The sequence below is a fragment of the Haliotis rufescens genome, unplaced genomic scaffold (assembly GCF_023055435.1).
Source record: "Haliotis rufescens isolate VD_foot unplaced genomic scaffold, xgHalRufe1.0.p SCAF_13, whole genome shotgun sequence".
NCBI classification, from domain to species: Eukaryota; Metazoa; Mollusca; class Gastropoda; order Lepetellida; family Haliotidae; genus Haliotis; species Haliotis rufescens.
Window position 1 is genome coordinate 11,574,846 of NW_025963813.1, and position 13,968 is coordinate 11,588,813.

The window sequence follows — 13,968 nt, forward strand, 5'->3', positions numbered from 1 at the left end:
AATTTTGTGCCACCGGTCTGGGGGGACAAATAGGCGATGGGACACCGTGTTGAACCGACCTCCGATGAACTGCAAGTTCTGAGAAGGGGTTAACTCGCTCTTGGGGAGATTGACAATCCACCCCAATTGCTCCAAGAGCCGACGTGCGAAAACGAGATGGCGTGACAGGGTGTCCGACATTCGATTTGCTACTAGCGAGTCGTCCAGGTACGCGAAGTACCGGACACCCCTCCGGTGGAGGAACCCCACTATGGGGGTGGTTAACCGGGTGAACAGCCAGGGAGCGGATGAAAGACCGAATGGGAGTACAACCCACTCGTAGTGCCTGCCTTGAAAGACAAACCTGAGATACTTCTGATGATCCGAGTGAATCGGAACATGCAGATAAGCATCCTTCAGGTCGATCGAAGCTAGCCAGTCGGCCGGCATGATCAGTGCTTTCAGGTCCGTCAAGCTCAACATTCTGAACTTGGGCGGTTTGCGCAGGTAGAACTCGTTGAACGATTTCAAGTTGTGAATCATTCTGAGTTCGGCACTGTCCTTCTTGGGAACGAGAAATATCCTGGAGTAAAACCCCGGTGTTATTTCTGGTAGAGCTAACTCCCGAACTGCCCTCTTCTCCACCAACCTGCCGATGGCATCGGCGAGGAAGGGAAGATCGGTTTCCGAATAGAAACCTGCCGACGGGGCAACGGTGAGCGGCGGATTCGCTATGAGATCGAGCCGATAGCCGTACAGAATCGTGTTGACCACCCACGGGTCGTCGAACACTTGTTCCCAATTCTCCCAGTAAGTCTGGAGTCTGGCTCCCACTGGGGAAAGAGAGGGGGGCTGGACGGGCTGCGGCAGGCGCAACTGTCCAGGGCCAAGTGACTCGGGTTCGCCTACGGGCCAACCGAAGTTGGCGCTGTCGGCATACGAACCCCTCCAATGAGAGTCACCTGGAGGGGCCCTTGCCGTCCTTAGACGACTTGGGCTTCCCCCAGTTCCCCTTCTTCCCGCGAAAGGGCTGCTGAGAACCCTTACCGGAGCCCTCAGAGCGGGGCTTCTTCCCGGAGGAAGAAGGACCCGACCCCTTAGGCCTGCCGGACGCAGCATCCTGGGGCGCGCTCCGCTTCGGAGCGGCACCCAGGCGCCTATGCAAGGACCCCACAAGATCCAGTGTGTGCCGAGAGGCCTCGGCAGACACAGCGGCCTGTTGTTCCTTCAGAACCCCAGGGATCTTGTTATTAAACAGGGTCCGAGCAGACCAAGGCTGCGAAAGGAGCACCTCCTGATTAGCAGCGTCCAACCCTGAAGCAACCAGATATGACTGGCGCCGAAGAAAATGGCACGTGCCGGAAACAAAGGCCGAAGCCCCGGCAACGTACTCCAGGGAAGCATTCAAACCGAGCAAGCAGTTGTAAATGCGCTGGTCTCGGTCCGTGGGAGAACCTTCAACCAGACTGGCCGCTGCAGCCAGGTAAGTGTCTCCGTGAGACATTGCCAGCATGGAGTGTCGAGCGAGGGTGTCCAGCTGTTGCAAGGTACCTTGTGGTACCGTGGCAACCGGTGGGGCACGGACCCCCAAACGCTCCACATGGGCTTCCGCAGAAGGACCAGCCTCGGGAAAGGCAAGGTCATGTACTGGGAAAGACCCTTTTCTCCACGACGGGGGAGGTAACGGGAGACCCCGACCGGAGGCAGCCGTGAAGGCCTTCTCCAAAGAAGGCTTAATCCCGCGCAGCAAGGTTGATGCCGGGAAAGCCTTGTCGGACGTCTCGTCGTATACCTCGGAGGAACCCACGGAACCGTGGATTCCCCGCGGTATCGGCAGGGGCTTTGGCATGTCCTCGAAGAGGTCATACACCATGGCAACGCGGTCCTTAACCGATAGCGGAAGCAACGGTTCGGGGGAAGGACCGGTAACCACGGCAGCCGCCGCCGTACCGGTGGACCCCGCGTCCGAACCCGCGGCCACCGAAGAGGCCGGGGACGGAACAGCCAGCGGCCTATCTTGCGATAAGGCCGCCAGCTTGGAGTCCACAAGTTTCGACAATAATGCGGCGACGGAAGCCCCAGACAGCCCGAGGGCCGCAAGGGGATCCGCCGCAGCCGAGGAGGTGGTACCCGCACGGGGACCCCGGCCGGACGAACCGGCCACCACAGGGGTGGAGACGGACTGTACGTACAGCCGGTACCGCTCAAACTCCGCAGGCCCCAGACCTTCGCACAGGGTACACCGGGTGTCCCCGCAAGGAACCCTGCACCGCGGGCAACGATCGTGGGGATCCCGGGATGACAAAAACTTTCTGCACACCCCACAACTCCGAGGAGCAGGGGTAGAGGGGGTGGATACTGGGGACATATCCATGTCAGACATTGTTTGCTATAAACAAAGAACAAAACATGGTTACAACGCACGCACCACAACGATTCACAAACGAGCATTTTCACAAGAAAATAAACGAGCAATGTGAACATATAACATACACATATAACTTTTATTAAAGAAATAAGTTATGTTAACCCCCAAAACATACAAGAACAGGGGAAACGTAAAACACAACGTGCATACGCGAACCCCGCAAGTATAGAGAAAAAAGGGCGGGAAAAATTTTCCGTTTGGCGGGAAAATTATAACCAAGCGTAGCTACCGCAACGCCCCATAAAAGCACAGTTTATTAGAGAATAAACTATAATAAATATCACCAAATCTTCCAGGAACGCTTCAGCAGGAGAAAACACGTCTTGCTAAGCAGACGAAGGAGACAAGAGTGAAGGGTGTCACATGGCAGCTAGGTGGCTACGCACTGCTGCATGAGGTAATTGAGATCTCTGTGGTAGATTTCGCTATAGCAGCAGTTGTGGGAGACAACAGCCTCGGTATAACAGTGGTAACGTATTACTTAATGTAATGTTCTATATGTTTCAATAATTCCTGTTTACTTGTTTTGCCTGTTTGTCATGCTTATGAAGATAGTAGCGAGAATGGGAGCAGCTATGTTCTGTACCTGAGCCAAGTTTTCCTCCAGTTCGGGGTAGCCTGGTCTGTGCCCAGACCTGCTGATGCTCCGGATGTACTTCCTGTTGTTGAGGGTTTCAAACATAGCATCGATGGATGTCGATCTCAACACGTAGTCGAACACTGTCCGTGGGATGGGTTCATCTAGTGCATTCAGCACTATAGGCTAAAAAGGAAATTGTAATTATCAAACAGTTGTTTTGTTCAAAAACAGACTGGCAAAAAAGTAGTTCTATTGTAATTTTCTATTTATACAAACAGTGGTATCAGGCTATCAGTAATTTTTATGTTTGGGAGAGGTAATAATATAATCAAGGATGAGATTAACACTTTTCATGAATAAATCATTAAAATACTGCTCTGGCTACCAGCAACAAATCATTTGAGGTGGTGAGGTGAGGTGAAATGGGGTTTAACGTCGCGTCCAAGATTATTGCACTTATATAGTGACGTGCATGCACGTGTATGTGTGTTAGGCTGCTTGTACTAGTCCGGACTGATGCCGATTTATAGTGCTAGCACACTGAGATACCATGCCGCAGTTTAACATGAATACCCCACTCAGACACAGTATACTGACTCCGAGCCGACCATTCCTTGTTTCAGCCCCTTAATGCCGGGCGCCAGACAGGGTAACAACAAGTACCATCTTTTAACATCTTTTGGTATGACGCGGCTGGGGATCGAACCCCGGACCTTCCGCTCTCCGGGCGGACGCTCTACCATTAGACCATGGAGGCGGTACAAAACATTTGAAGCTGGATGAGACACAGATGATGCAGGTTGTGATGAAGTCAGTGTTACCTCCTTATCCAGCTGGAGCACCTGTTGTTTAAGGAAGGGCACCACCTGCGGGAGGAGGTTACAGTGGAGGTCCGCAATGTTCATGATCCGAGCCACCGCCGCAACAAATCCGACTGCACCCTGCCGGATCCAGATGCCCTGACGAAAAGTATTGACATGTATTGCTTTTTGTTTACACAATATCCAAGCTCTATCTCATGGCCTGTAAACAACTAAGTCTGGGAAAGTGAGTGAGTTGTGTTTAACGCCGCTTTTAACAGTATTCCAGTCATATCACGGCGTGTCAGCTGAATGTGGGAGGAAAGCCAGGTCTTAGATGTTAACCACTTCGGTGAAACCCACGAGCACGGGTATGGTGCTGACAAACCCAGAAACATAATCTGGGCGAACCGGGATTCAAACCCACAATCATAGGTTTCTGGCGTGCCCAAGGGATGCAACTCTGCACAGCGAATTGCGGCGCCTTAGAAGACTGGGCCACCCGTGCCCCCATGTCTGGGAAAGACAATCCAGTAAATGACATTAGGAGCAACTTCAACATCGTCTTTGAAACATTGTACATGCAATTGACCAAGTCACCAATTCTGGCAACCTGATGGAATTTTTTTCAAAAATAGATTTTTAATCACCGCTTACAACAAGCAAGGGAGTGCTAGGACTATTCTTATAAGGTCCCATATGATGACATTACAGGACAAAATTCTAGAAACTGCGGATATCAGTCACACCTATCACTCGAGACACTTGAATCTGGTGAGACATTACTGTGTTATGTGATAGGGTAACTGAAATCCTCTTACCGGGTGAGCAAGGAAGGGGACTATCTCCTGAACAAACTCCTGCAGCATGGGCTTCTGTAGCAGACCGAGCTCTGACAGAGACTTGATGGCCCCAAGGGTCTTGTGCACAACATACTCCTCTGGGTCACTCAGGCCCTGTGGGCAAAATCATCAGCAAGGTGGGGAATATCATTAGATATTTATATAGCTAAAATGGATAAAATTATCATTAAACTACCCGCATGTTATCAGAAATGAGTGGGCCACTGTAACTTGATAATGCCCTCATATTGCTTGACAACGGGCCAGTATCACACCCCTTGTGAGGGGATAGGGAAAGGTGACGTCACGTTCAATAGTGACGTCATCTGCTTTGTTCCATGACATTTCCATATTCGTAAAAGGGGTTCAGTGAAATCAGTGTTTATAGCAGTAAATGTTTCAAAACCTATATTGTTGTATATTTTTATTTGATAACAAATTCTGTCCATTTTAGCTATAATAATGGTAACGCTATTTTTCAGGGCATTATCATTTGCAGAAGCCCTCGATCTTTTCAACTGCGCTCCTTCGACGGCCAGTTAATGGAAGACCTCGGGCTTCTGCTAATGATAATGCCCTGAAAAATAGCGTTACCCTTATAATAGTCATATAACAGGGTGAGGAGTCTGGCTTCACATTGCCTTGAACAGTATTTCAGTTATATCATGGTGCATCACGTTGATGTGGGGATGCAAGTCTTAGATGTTTACCACTTTAGTGAAACCCACAAGCAACACAACTCTGCAGAACGAAATGCAGCATCAATATCATCAGATAGCCATATAGCAAGGTGGAATATCTCATCAAATTAACAGAGCTAGAGTGTAGATATGCAAAGCAATCAGGCTTGCCAGTGTACTGACCACTAGACACCATCACTGTCCAAGGCCTACCTGTTCTAACAGAGGTTTCAGGATGGACGAACTCTGCCAGCCTACGTACGCTGCCACGCCCACAATATTTTCAAAGAATGACCCTCGTAGCTTCCAGTCATACTGAAAAAAATATCATGACCACAAAATATAGCAAACTGTTACAATATTTAAAAGTCATGTTTCTATAATATATATCTGAGTCTCTTTGTACATAACTCATGCGCATATGCTTCTCAATCTCTTCAACACTGTCTAGTCTTGCTGTTGTACTGGTTGTTGGTTTAATATACTACTCAAAAGAAGTTAAAGAACACCTGATTCTTTCATTTTACCACAGTTAATCTGTCATGGCATATGAAAACATTGTGTGTTCTTTCACTTCTTAGTAGTACATATACTGATGGAAAGAAAAGAGAACAGATAGGATTGTATGATATTGTTGACATGAGTGAATGTGAGTGAATGAATAAGGAGATAAACATACTGTGTTTTCAATGTAGAGCTAGGTTACCTGGAGATTTAACCGCGCTAAGGCATGTGACAGGCATTTAAAGCATATAAGCACGGCAACTTGGTAAGCAAACATGAGGTGGAAATCCCTAAAGAAAACAAAGCAAGCTTTGCAAGGCTTTCGCTCTACATCACACGTCACCATTATGACGACATTCCGCTCATTGTGACGCAAAATATATGACGTCACAATCGTACATAGAAAAGCGCCAAAATTCCAAGCTCTCTGTTGTCTCCAAAACGTAAATACATTCCCTTTGTAGATTGCTATCATGTTTTTTGCACGAAATGTATTGCCACACATCCTTTGAATATTGTAGTAACCGAATCTGTGCATTTTGTAACCTGTAATTGTAGATATAACTATTTAAATATGCCTATCTACAATGACTGAAAATAGTACTATTCTATGAGTATTAGCTTCCGCAGTGAAGCGGCCATCAAACCTGCTGTTTCAATCAGAGGGGGTTTATTGTGATTTAATAGCCTCTGATTGACCAATCAGAATCGAGTAAATTCCAAATTCATGGTAGAATGTTGTTTAGTGCCACAGTAATCATTATCCCGGCTAAATTATTTCGACAAGTGATGTAACAGGTTGGACATTGTAGCCACTTGATAAACATTTTAGTTAACATCCATTAGTGAGGAGGGATTCGGACCTAGATTCCTCACAAGGTCTTTGGAGATGTAGCGCAAGGACTCCTACACTTTAATGTAAGCTTTTGATAGTCATAGACCACTTTGTGGAATGGAACCCTGGAGGTTTTTGAATGAGTGAGTCAGTAAGTATGGTTTTATGCTGCTTTCAGCAATATTCCAACAATATCACAGAGGGAAACACCAGAAATGGGCTTCAAACATTGTGTCAATGTTGGAAATCGAACCCGGTTCTTCGGCATGATGAGCTAAATGCCTTTCTCACGAGGCTTTCCTATCGCCCTTGGATCCCTTTGACAATACAGTTACATCCTAACAGTTCACTGCATGTCTCAATTTGTTGGTGACGCGTCTGTTATTGAAAGCAGTGGTCAAATATCACTGTTTGCTTATTGTCCACCAGCTTCAATATCTGTTGTACATGAAATACTCACTTTGTCATTCAGAAATGTGATCATGTGAGAAAGCAGGACATCATTTGCTGAAAACAATCAAACGCAATTAATTTATTATCTATCCAATTGATTGAAAATCGTTTTTATCTCCATATTTTATGAGACAAAACTAAGCATGGTATTACCGTGTTAACATAAATTCTCCCTGGGGTTTTGTCTCACGCTGTGGTCAGTAATATTCTACCTGTATCATAACACCTTTTATCACCCACAGGGTTAGAAATAACCGAGTTAATAAAAATTGTATGTGAACCAGTGCAGATATCCCTTCTCCCACACTAGGGCATTGTTTTTGTCATCCAGATGGCATTGTTGTCGTGATTTGAATCTCAATGTGACGGAATTACATCACACAAGATATGACGTCACAGCTGAAGATTGTTGACGTCACCGAAAATACACGACCCGTGAAGATTCCGGGGTAGAATAGGTCTTCAGCAACCCATGCTTGCCGTAAAAGGCGACTATGCTTGTCGTAAAAGGCGACTAACGGGATCAGGTGGTCAGGCTCGCTGACTTGGTTGATGCATGTCATTGGTCCCAATTGCGTGGATTGATGCGCATGATGTCAATCACTGGATTGTCTGGTCCAGACTCGATTATTTACATACCACTGTCATATAGCTGGAATATTACTGAGTGCGGCGTAAAACAACAAACCAACCAACCAACCGAAAATACACAAATATTCCCCAATGCCACAGATATGACTGCAATATCCACAGTTCTATAGCAAAGAGTCATGGCATGCTCGAGCTAGACAATGGGAAGGGCCATGGCAGGTGCCCTACCTTTCTGTCGGCCAAAGAAGACACAAAGTCGAGTGATGCCTGACTGCAGTAGTGTCTGCTTGACCAAGTTGTCTGGGTCACTCAGCAGAGTGACCACCTTCTGTTGTATCATCTCCTGCAGCGTCTGAAGCTCCACGTCATAGCTTGACTCCAGCTGAAAGGGAAAGTGTCCCATCCTGGTGTTATTAATTACCTTATTTGACTTTGGACAGAAATGAAGAGTTTTATGTCTGCTCGTATGGTTTTGTGTTCACTGCACAACTCTACCCGTCTACCTTCATGGTGCAGACAAACCACAACCCCTATATTTTTATTTTTTTCATATTATTATTATTATTATTATTTACAGTGAAGCAATGATTACATGCATCTCTGGAGTATAACACATCATTATTGCATCAAATCAAATCATTCATTTAAAAAGAACTAAACTTGAAAATTTAATTTTTAGTTAGTTTGAATATTGAGATGGTCCCTCACCATATACTGTGAGTCTTCAGAGTCCTCCTGTATGTCGATCTCAGACAGCTCCTGCAGTTGGGTCATCTCCAAAACTCTGCAGACAATTAATGAAATGAGTGAGTGAGTGAGTTAGGTTTTACGCCGCTTTTAGCAATATTCCAGCAATATCACGGCGGGGGATCCCAGAAATGGGCTTCACACATTGTACTCATGTCGGGAATCGAACCCGGGTCTTCAGCGTGACGAGCCAAATTAATGAAATGACATGTTATATGCAGTGCTGTGGCATTATGATATATTTATTAATTTTGTGTTCGAGTACAGTAACTTGATTCAGTTGGGCCATCAGCTATGTAAATGTAAGAAGCATGTTCAAGATTTTGTCATGCAATGTCCCTAGCATTTTTTTGCTTGTCATGAGAGGCAACACATTTGGACCAAGTGGCCAGGCTCTTTGAAATGTCTGATAGTGTGTCACCAGTGGCTATCGTTTTCTGGTTTGCCAATCCATGCTCGATTATTTACAAGCTACTGTGAAATAGATGGAAAACTGCCGACTGCGTTAAACAACAAGAACTTGACCAAGAACTTGTAGTATTGTTATAAGTGCCCTACTTCATCATTACAATATACTGGGGTGAGGGTGAGGTGAAATGCACTGCACTTATGTAGCTATGCACATGCACATGTCCTTGATTAAGCCTGTTAATGCCGAGCGACAAGCAGGGTCACAACATGTACCATCTTTGAGCATCTTTTGGTATGAAGCAGCTGAGGATTGAACCCCCAACCTTCTGCTCTCCGGGTGAACGCCCAATCATTAGGCCACGGGGGCATTCTACTATACTGGGACATATCCTTGTTTATAGATATTAACTCTGCACTTACCTGAGAGCTGTTTCTGCCAGGTGAGCTATGTTTTCAGCATACGCTGCTCTGACCAGGGCAACTTCATCATGAACGAGATGGGTCTGTCAACACACAATGAGTAATGTAGACTGAACAATTTTCTTTTCTTTCCATTTAAATGGCAAGTTATTGGGGATGATAATGACTCAGTTAACATAAAACAAAACCAATCTTATTTCCTCGATAATTAAAAGTCATAGTTTTGCAAGATTCATAACCAATACACTAATTACATACAAGAAAAAACAAAAACAAGTAAGGGTAATTTTTCAGATATACCGTTTCAAAAATGGCATTGATTTAATGAAAGTAAAACTCCATATTACACAGATGTAATAGCAAATTCTATATTATCATATGTATCCACATTTCCCTAAAAATCGGTTTAGAAAAGGTCTTCCCCAGGCTACACTCGTAAGATGCGACTAACATGATTGGATGGTCAGGCTCGCTGACTTAGTTGATTCATGTCATCTTATCCCAAATCCGTAGATCGATGCTCATCATGTCAATCACTCAATTGGCACGTCCAGACTTGATTATTTACAGACAGCTGTCTGGAGTATTACGGCATGAAACAACAAACAAAACCTGACCTGAAACCTTTTCGCCTGATATATATATTTATTACTTGCCCGTGAAGAGATCACCCATTTAATAAACATACAGCTGTATTACACATTGTGTAATACCAAAACGTGTGCTTATGTACTCTCGGAACACGTTTTCATGAACAAATATTGAAAGCTCTCAACATCCCTTGGCTTATTCAACGACATTGCGTGTGGAGATGATAGATCACTGAGAGGAGCTTATGCACACTCGATGACCCCAGCAACCTTGTTGCTAGGCTGACGTCACATGGCACTGTTTCGCCGATGGATCTTGCAACAAAATTCCACAAATTACGTCATCGGGTATTGTGACGTTATTGTGAACTTTGAGGCGCAAGGCCCGTTCCACAAAGCGATCGTATTGTAGCGCGAAGACAGTCGTTAGTCTGTTAAAGTATGTGAGTTGCGATAGTCTTAGCCCTACGATAATTTTGTGAATTCTAAAGGTGGACCGTTGTATGGTATTAAATTCATACGTTTCAATTTTTGACGTGTTTGAAGTATTATTCTGTTACACTCAATTGGACTATGCCATGGACCGTGTAGGTGTCAGCCTATTCACACTCAACAGTATAATTCTAAAACCGTTATAAATGGCCAGTGACTGGCTTTCGCTCGTCAGATACCACAACTATTCACTCGTTTCATAAAATTGGTATTACACGGGAGCTCGTTTAGTATTCTATATCTCTTATACACCTCAACATAGTTATGTCATAAGCGTGTACTTACAAGATTAGGGAAAATATACTCTGGAAAGACGTTGGAGTCACTGAAAAAGATTCAAAGTTTGCATTTTCAGTATAACAGTCTGCGACGGTGGCCACTATTCTCAAATAAGATTCTAGTAAAATTTTGTTCAGTCTAGTAAGCTCAGCTAGAAATTGTCTACCAGTAATAATAATATCAGAATCTACAGAAAATGATCTTTATTTTATATATATAGCCAAATTCAGTTTAGTAGACTCAATAGATTTGTTTTCCACAAATTACTTCCTTTCTGAAAATGTACTTGTCTAAGTGGTGTTGTTCCATGTTAATGAACCACCTTGCTACTCAGTCTGAGAGAGTGAGTGAGTGAGTGAGTTGGGTTTAACACCGCATTTAACAGTATTCCAGTAACCAGGATTCGAACCCACAATCATAGGTTTCTGACGTGCCCAAGGGATGCAACTCTGCACAGCGAAATCGCTGCAACTTAGACGACAGGGCCATGCTACTCAGCCTGCAGTGCTATTGTGTGTTATTACTCTGAATTGTATGAACCTAAGTTGCAAATGACAATATCGTAGAAGCATCAAACAAACAGGGCTGAAAGGTTGAGTAATTGTCAGGTGGACCAAGAGTAGACTTTTGAGATCCTTCTGACAACTTTTCCGCACTAGTGTATTCAGACATCCTGAACATATAAGACATTTAGACTACATATCATTCTGAATGAATTGACCAGCGAAGATGGAAAGGTGAGGTGAGGTGAAATTGGGTTTAACGTCGCGTCCAAGATTATTGCACTTATATAGCGACGTGCATGTACGTGTGTGTGTTTGTGTGGCTGCTTGTACTAGTCCGGACTGATGCCAATTTATAGTGCTAGCTCACTGAAATACCATGTGCAGTTTAACATGAATACCCCACTCAGACACAGTATACTGACTCCGAGCCGACCAGTCCTTGTTTTCGCCCCTTAATGCCGAGTGCCAGACAGGGTAACAACAAGTACCATCTTTTAACGTCTTTTGGTATGACGCGGTCGTAGATCGAACCCCGGACCTTCCGCTCTCTGGGCGGACGCTCTACTACTAGACCACGGAGGTGGTCGCGAAGATGGAAAGACCAAATTGTAAGTTATTACCTCCTTGGGACGTTCTTCATATCTGACAGACAGTCTGTGATTGTCTCAATGGTCTTGGCACGAACACGGGGAAACGGGTCATTGGCAAAGTGCAGCTGTAAGAAAAAACATTGTGTAACAGAAACTATTAACATTTGTCACTGAAATAAATCTGTGAAAACTAGCTTCTTGAATTCCAAGATGAATGAATGTATTAAACTACCCACATCCATTTCCACAAACAGTTTTCCAAAAACATGTACCCAGACTTACCATATATGGTATGATCCTGTCCAGGATGATGTCAGCACTGACGTATTTGGACAATTTCAGCAGTAAATCCAGTCCTGTTAACCGTGATTCATAGAACTGAAACAGCCAAATAAAGGTGAGGTGAAATGGGGTTTAAAGTCACAATCAAGGCTGTTTGTTCAGTTTCAAGTTATGCTCTGGAAATGACCCCCACCCTTGAGTCTAAGTCCAAACTGTTTCTATGGACATTGAGAAAAATAATGCCAAAAATCCACAAATAGCAAAAGGAACCACTTCAGGATGTTTGCTATCTGCCAAATTGTGGTGAAAGATATTGAACATTTTTTTAGTTGTGCTCTTAAAATGTAATCCACCCTTTTATGAGACTAAGTAAAAACTAATCAATGGAAATTGAGAAAAGAAATGCCTATTAAAAATCCGCACCACTTCAGGATCTGCAAGAAATATCTCCCAAATATTTGTTGAAAACAGTCGAAAGGTCTGCAAGTTACACTCCGGAAACCAAATGAATATAGATGGACAGCGTCAACAATATTCCCCCACATTATAAAAAGGACACCTGAGACATCTGTTCTTAAAAAATTTGGCTTCTTATGTTATATGTTTCTTAACCTAGATCCTTTTTTCCACCGATTTACTTTTCAAACAAAGGTATTGCCTTATATACATAGACAGTGGGACAGCGGTCCATATTTGAGGGCCTATCTAACCTAGAAACAACCCAGTATGTGACCTTTTGTTGTTAACATACATGAATGTCCCGTGAGCTGGAGCCAACAAGGGAGATAAGCAGGACAAGTGCATTGTTCTTCTCCACGTCCGTCTCGTCTATCTTCAGACTCTTCAGACTCTGCGGCAAGTCACTGCTGATACTGAAACCAATGTATTGAAGCATTGCTGATACTGAAACCAATGTATTGAAGCATTGCTGATACTGAAACCAACGTATTGAAGCATTGCTGATACTGAAACCAATGTATTGAAGCATTGAAACCAACGTATAGAAGCATTGCTGATACTGAAACCAACGTATTGAAGCATTGCTGATACTGAAACCAATGTATTGAAGCATTGAAACCAACGTATAGAAGCATTGCTGATACTGAAACCAACGTATTGAAACCAACGTATAGAAGCATTGCTGATACTGAAACCAACGTACTAGAGCATTGCTGATACTGAAACCAATGTATTGAAGCATTGCTGATACTGAAACCAACGTATTGAAGCATTGCTGATACTGGAACCAATGTATTGAAGCATTGCTGATACTGAAACCAAGATATTGAAGCATTGAAACCAACGTATTGAAGCATTGCTGATACTGAAACCAACGTATTGAAGCATTGAAACCAACGTATAGAAGCATTGCTGATACTGAAACCAACGTATTGAAGCATTGAAACCAACGTATAGAAGCATTGCTGATACTGAAACCAACGTACTAGAGCATTGCTGATACTGAAACCAATGTATTGAAGCATTGCTGATACTGAAACCAACGTATTGAAGCATTGCTGATACTGGAACCAATGTATTGAAGCATTGCTGATACTGAAACCAACATATTGAAGCATTGAAACCAACGTATAGAAGCATTGCTGATACTGAAACCAACGTATTGAAGCATTGAAACCAACATATAGAAGCATTGCTGATACTGAAACCAACTTATTGAAGCATTGCTGATACTGAAACCAACGTACTTGAGCATTGCTGATACAGAAACCAATGTATTGAAGCATTGCTGATACTGAAACCAACATATTGAAGCATTGAAACCAATGTATTGAAGCAATGCTGATACTGAAACCAACATACTGAAGCATTGCTGATACTGAAACCAATGTATTGAAGCATTGCTGATACTGAAACCAACGTATTGAAGCATTGAAACCAACGTATTGAAGCATTGCTGATACTGAAACCAACGTATTGAAGCATTGCTGATACTGAAAC

General features: G+C 43.9%; 1 protein-coding gene across 1 annotated transcript in view; it reads right to left on the reverse strand.

Annotated features, from left to right (window-relative positions):
• Nucleotides 1-13,968, reverse strand: part of LOC124139090 (phosphoinositide 3-kinase regulatory subunit 4-like) — a 44,951-nt gene that overhangs the window by 22,708 nt on the left and 8,275 nt on the right. Inside the window, exons 10-21 of the mRNA XM_048394185.1 lie at nt 12,761-12,881; nt 12,010-12,105; nt 11,758-11,852; nt 10,638-10,677; nt 9,271-9,353; nt 8,401-8,476; nt 7,921-8,074; nt 7,109-7,155; nt 5,523-5,624; nt 4,609-4,743; nt 3,809-3,946; nt 2,994-3,170 (exon numbers count right to left, since the gene is read on the reverse strand). Of these exons, the coding sequence (XP_048250142.1) occupies nt 2,994-3,170; nt 3,809-3,946; nt 4,609-4,743; nt 5,523-5,624; nt 7,109-7,155; nt 7,921-8,074; nt 8,401-8,476; nt 9,271-9,353; nt 10,638-10,677; nt 11,758-11,852; nt 12,010-12,105; nt 12,761-12,881 (1,264 nt within the window). The remainder of the gene's footprint in view (nt 1-2,993; nt 3,171-3,808; nt 3,947-4,608; nt 4,744-5,522; nt 5,625-7,108; nt 7,156-7,920; nt 8,075-8,400; nt 8,477-9,270; nt 9,354-10,637; nt 10,678-11,757; nt 11,853-12,009; nt 12,106-12,760; nt 12,882-13,968) is intronic.